General features: G+C 39.7%; 1 protein-coding gene across 1 annotated transcript; it reads right to left on the bottom strand.

The window, feature by feature from the left end:
- Positions 1 to 1,477: 1,477 nt before the first annotated feature.
- LOC142354839 (uncharacterized) lies at positions 1,478 to 4,893 on the bottom strand. The gene is made up of 3 exons (XM_075407195.1): positions 2,878 to 4,893; positions 2,155 to 2,165; positions 1,478 to 1,763 (listed from the first exon to the last, which is right to left on the bottom strand). Exons 1-3 carry the CDS (start codon positions 4,891 to 4,893, stop codon positions 1,478 to 1,480), a joined length of 2,313 nt encoding a protein of 770 aa, XP_075263310.1.
- Between the last annotated feature and the right edge of the window lie 302 nt (positions 4,894 to 5,195).

Genomic DNA, 5,195 nt, shown 5'->3' with positions numbered 1-5,195 from the left:
CTCTTTCGTTCGGCGGAAAACAACCGTACTAACTGTCACTTCAAGCTAATAAAGTAATCAATATAACTGATACACTTTCATATAATATACAGAGGTTCACATAGAATTTATAACGTTTCTTTTCGGTAATACAAAAATCTATGAAAAATATGCGGAAAACGAAATGGAAAACAAAATTTGCAACATAGAAGCATTAACACAAAACTTCAACTGCGAGATAAAACTAACAAAGCACAATCTTAATCAGCACAAAGTCTTCCAATTCGTTACCAAATGGGATAACTCATATTCACATTTAAAACAATCAATTGTACAGAATCAATCAGTAAAAAAAAAGAAATTTAATTTTTCTCCTTCTGCCTAACAAAACATTTTCCGCAAGCACCAAAGATGCTAAGAAATATTAAAGTTGAGCTACATCAACCTTCGACGTCATCCAGTACCGCAGCATTCTCGATAGAGGCATGAAATTGACAATAAAAACGCTGTAAATCCATTTCACTTCAGTGAAAAATCTGCATGCGGTGTTCAAAGAGACATAAAAGTGCATCAGATTGAACGATAAAACTATTTGGGATCTTTTCTGATTTGGAAATCTCGGAGTGCAGAAAAGGATGCATCTTTGTCGGACAATCGGATTGATTTTCCTAATTTAACAAGAGATGCGCTGTTATCGATGTTTTCATGCACAATACTGTGGATGATAGCGAATGGCAGAATCAACAAATAGTGATTGGTGGTCATTCTGTAACTGTAACCTTTGTAAGAATCAAAACATAAAACTGAACTTTTGGGTCCTATATTTGGCCCTCAACAAAACGCGATTTACTACATCTGCCAAAACTGGCTCAAGCACAACGCTTGAAGGGCAGCAAAGTGAAAAGAACTCTATGAAAATATTAAACTAGAATTAATTCACCGACAGAAGATTAGAAAGCTATAGGCCTGATAGAACGGTCATTAAAACTATAATCAAAAGTAAGCTGGGATGTTTGAAAATAGTTGAATACAAAAACGAACAATTAATTGATTAAGCGTGAACGATTTATGACATACAATTATTCACATATTATGATGAAACTTTCTGAAGAACAGGCTTTATCAATCACTGTACAGGTTAGTAGTATATAATACCTATGTAAAGAAAGGGGGGTTATCATTCGACTCTTAACCATAGGATAATAGGTAGTGGCGGTTAAGTGGGAATAGGATAGGCGGGATAAAATCTTTCCGCCGCTGTTTATATCCCTCTCCTATTCAATCTTTCCCTTTTGCGTCTTGCCGCTTTTGTTTCCCTTTAACTTTGCATTCTGTCTCGCCGCTTGCTTTTGATTTCAAAACACTCAAACAAATTAATTTAAAACCAAATTTCACACTGCATGCAAAATCAATACTGGTTCAGTTTTGCGTCTCTCTCTCTCTCTCTCTCTCTCTCTCTCTCTCTCTCTCTCTGGGCAATTAAATTTAATTATGCACACTAATATCTCCTTGCAGTTTTGCACACTGGGCCCTCTGACTCGCTTTCACTTGCTTCTTCTGCCTCAAAATTAATGAACGGATTATCGGGCGTAGAGTTTTCTTCAAAACTGGCATCGAAATCAACGATATCGCTACTTTCAATATCCGAATCATTTATATTCTGAGCAGCGACAAAACCGGGGTCTGGTGGTTGCCATGTGTTGGAGCTTTGGGTGGTATCTGGAGAGGAATGTGGTACAACAAAACTGTTATCCCACTCTGGGCTAGAGCTCAAAAGTAAGTCGCTAAAATCGTCATAATCTCATTCCACATCGTCGTTATTCCAATCATTTTCATCGATAGCATAATCGACAATTTCATAATGGACAAACGGGAGGGTTTTTACGCCATCGGGTAGTATATAGCGCTTGTTGTCAAAAGCTGACAGACAAATTTTGTTTGTAGTAACTGTCTGCAGCCTGTGGTGGTCGGACACAATCCTGGTGTTCTCTGAGCGCAGGTGGTTTCCAGTGCTGAGAGTGTTTAAGAAGTCGACGTGGCGAAGATGTTGTTGTGCGGCCCTCGTCACCTCCTTTGCTGAAAGTTTTCGACAACCTAAAAGAAAGAAAGAAATGAGAAAAATTAGGTGCTATTGTAATTACTAACCCCCTATGTAAATATAATACGATTTAACACCTTCCAGATGCCTAATAACCCAATACGAATTTTTATACAACAACTAACAATTTTGTTTTATGAGAGAATAAACTTACTTTTTGACAGGATGGAGTACAGCTTCGGCTTCAAACAGATAAAGTCAGTAATATAGTCGCCGGCGAATTCGTCCTTGTATTTGAGGACGACTCTTTTGTTAGTGGTATCGTAAAGAAAGTGATTGGGTGGGTAATTTGAGAAATCAAAATGACTTAATACTGACTGAGGCTTCTGCGATAACTCTGTATAAAAATCGTCGCTTTTTATCGAATAAAGGAGACTATCTGTATCGCTGTAAAGAAGGCGACAATTAAAGTTGGGGCGCATGACATTTTAATGGAATGAGTACATGTGGAATTTTGCAAGATCTAATATAGTCGCTCCCACAATAGTGGGAGTGTTCGAATAAATGGACTTCGGCCGTGTGGTCAAGGCTGCTAACTTCTCCCCAAAGATCATATAGCGATCAAACTCAAATCTGGATATTATCTTCAGCGCATGCTCGGCATCTCGTGAGATTGTTATTTTATTTCTGCGTCTTTTCGATTCGCAGTTTTTACCATAAACAGCATTTTTCATCAGTTTATAAAAGTTCTCTTCAAACTTGTTTGACGCAACTTGCCGCTTTTCACTATTTAGTGTAATGTATGGCGACAGCCAGTTTTCTTGTCAAAATTGAAGCACTCTGTGAACTTTCCTGATTACCAAGCCGAGTTGGACATAGAGTTTCAGCAGTTTGTAGTGGACCACGTATCTCTCTTTATCAAAGAACGTTTGCAGGAGTTTCTTTACTTTGGAAGATGGGAGAGTATGTTGTTCTTTTAATTCGATCTGGTAATCGCTCAACCACTCATCTTCAACCACGCCTTTTGTGGGCTCCAACGGAAAATCGCGATGCTCATCATGAAGCCTCGGCGGGTAAGAGATATCGACCTCTACAAAGTATCCAATGCTAGCGTCATCGGCGGTGTCCAAAATCTCTTGAAGTTGAATATCTGTGTTGAACGCAAAGTCGGCGAGCGGTAGTTTCTCTAATTGCATTACGCCACCATAAAGGTTATTAGCGTTGACACAGAAACCAAAACAGGATTCTTCCGTGCTATCGTGGTTGGGAATATAGGAGTTATTTGCAGTGAAGCGCCGACTTTCAAAGACAGATGTGACTCCACCGCGAATTGCGGGTTCAATCATGTCCAAGTGTTCGCGCTCAGTCAGTAACTCGACATTGGCTTTGCAGATTCTAAGTGATGCTTCCTTAGCCATATTGGGTAGGGTGAAGAAGTGCATACAGTCCAGTTTATATGTATCGAAACTCAACTGTCGATGGAATTCGCAAAAACATGCGAGTAGTGCACAGTCGAGCTTCAAGTATGAGTCATGATAATCCTGCAATGTTCCACATTCCAGAATTTCCCACATCCTGCGTACATGTTGTAAATTAGTCTCCGTTACCTTCACTGCCCCTCCGTCCAGAGTGTTATCCCACTTGCTCAGTGGTGGGAGACTGGTGTCACTGAACTTGGACCGACCAGTCACATAAGAGTAAGGGTAGTAGACTTTCTGTTTAAGTAGCTGAAGGTTAGCATCAGATAATGTAGAAAACATTGGCCTCATTATTTCGAAACGGTCATCGGGTAAAATTTCAACAAGTTTCTCTAAAGAACTGTTCATCATCTTGAAGGAGTCTATGAATCGAAGATATTCGTAAATTTTCACTGTTTTTCCCTTTTCCGTTACGAAAGTGTCAATAAGCACACCAAATATCATTGATATGTATTTTTCGTCGGTGGCTGGTATGACGCTGATAGTTGTGGTTGGCTGGCAGTTGTTGAGTGCCAAGCAAATGTGATGTAAGTCATAATTTTGAATATTATGACCCACAACAGGGGTGAAATTGATATTTCGTCTCAAGCGATTGTTTTTCTCATGTGCCCATCCCAAGAATTTACCACTGTAGTGGCAATGGTCCAGGTCAATTGTGTTCTCTGGATCTTCCGTTTCTGAAAACGATTTTTCACAAATCCAACAGTGCGTAGCGTTAGACTTTCCCAAGTTTCGTCTATCGCCTTTGAAGAAAGGGTGCTTCCTTTTCTGCTGATAAATATCTCTGGCTAGTTTGTGAAGCATTTTGACAAAATTTGTCATGCAAGCAGGAGAACTGTCTACATGATGAAAGATTGGCTTTGATGAGTGGTGATCTATCACTGTTAGCGCAAAGCCACACGGTTCATGTATCTCCTTGACCTGTGTAAAGGCTTTATCACTTGGTCCTTTGCAAGAAGACACGGGTCGTAAGAAAGACTCGATGTCAAAATAGATAACAAGAGGGACAAACCATGTAGCAGCCAAGCTCGTGAATTTGTATGAGTTGTTCTCACTTGAAGGCATATGAATAACAGCAGGTTCATTTTTGCAACAGTTATTGAGATGTAGGTTGTAACTTTCAAGTCCTTTTCGACAAATCCAAAAACAGTTTCGACAAATTTTGTAGGAGAATCTGTAATCAAGTCCTCGCACATAGCAAACAACCTTCACCAGGTTTGTAATGAGGACGTAGTGATGACGGTCACAGTCGTACAGCAAAAGTAAATCCATTACAAAATCTGAGCTGTATGACGAAATTTTTAGAGGGAAAAACTGGCCGTTATCGTATCCAAACACGTTTACCTGAACGTTGTTGAGTGTTTCAAATTGAGGAATGTCTGCAAAGCCCATGGGCATAGTAAAATCGCCCAGAGGTTGATGCAGTCCTGGTTGATTGTATGTAGTTGGTGAAGTTTTGTCGATTTAATAGTTTCGATCAATTCTATCTAAACTTATCTGATGATACATGTGATAAGCGGCCACAAAACAATACCTGAAGCAATCTCGATCTTCATGGTTCCTAACGTTGAGCAATCCTCTGCAGTTGGCAATTTTTGACGGCAACGCGATGTATGATGAACCAAGAATTGGTCTGAAACGTGCGAATTTGACGTCAACTTTGAGAACTTTTTCGAGTGTCCAACCACTCCCCAAAGAGT

This window comes from Convolutriloba macropyga, unplaced genomic scaffold (genome assembly GCF_964194025.1).
Source record: "Convolutriloba macropyga unplaced genomic scaffold, txConMacr16.3 SCAFFOLD_1004, whole genome shotgun sequence".
In the NCBI taxonomy this organism is placed as follows: domain Eukaryota; kingdom Metazoa; phylum Xenacoelomorpha; order Acoela; family Convolutidae; genus Convolutriloba; species Convolutriloba macropyga.
Note: the sequence above shows the minus strand (reverse complement) of the source record. Positions and strands in the feature narration are given on the sequence as shown.

What these genes read in the sequence shown, in the direction of transcription:
- LOC142354839 (XM_075407195.1), bottom strand. Translation starts at nt 4,893, where the DNA reads ATGCCCATGGGCTTTGCAGACATTCCTCAATTTGAAACACTCAACAAC.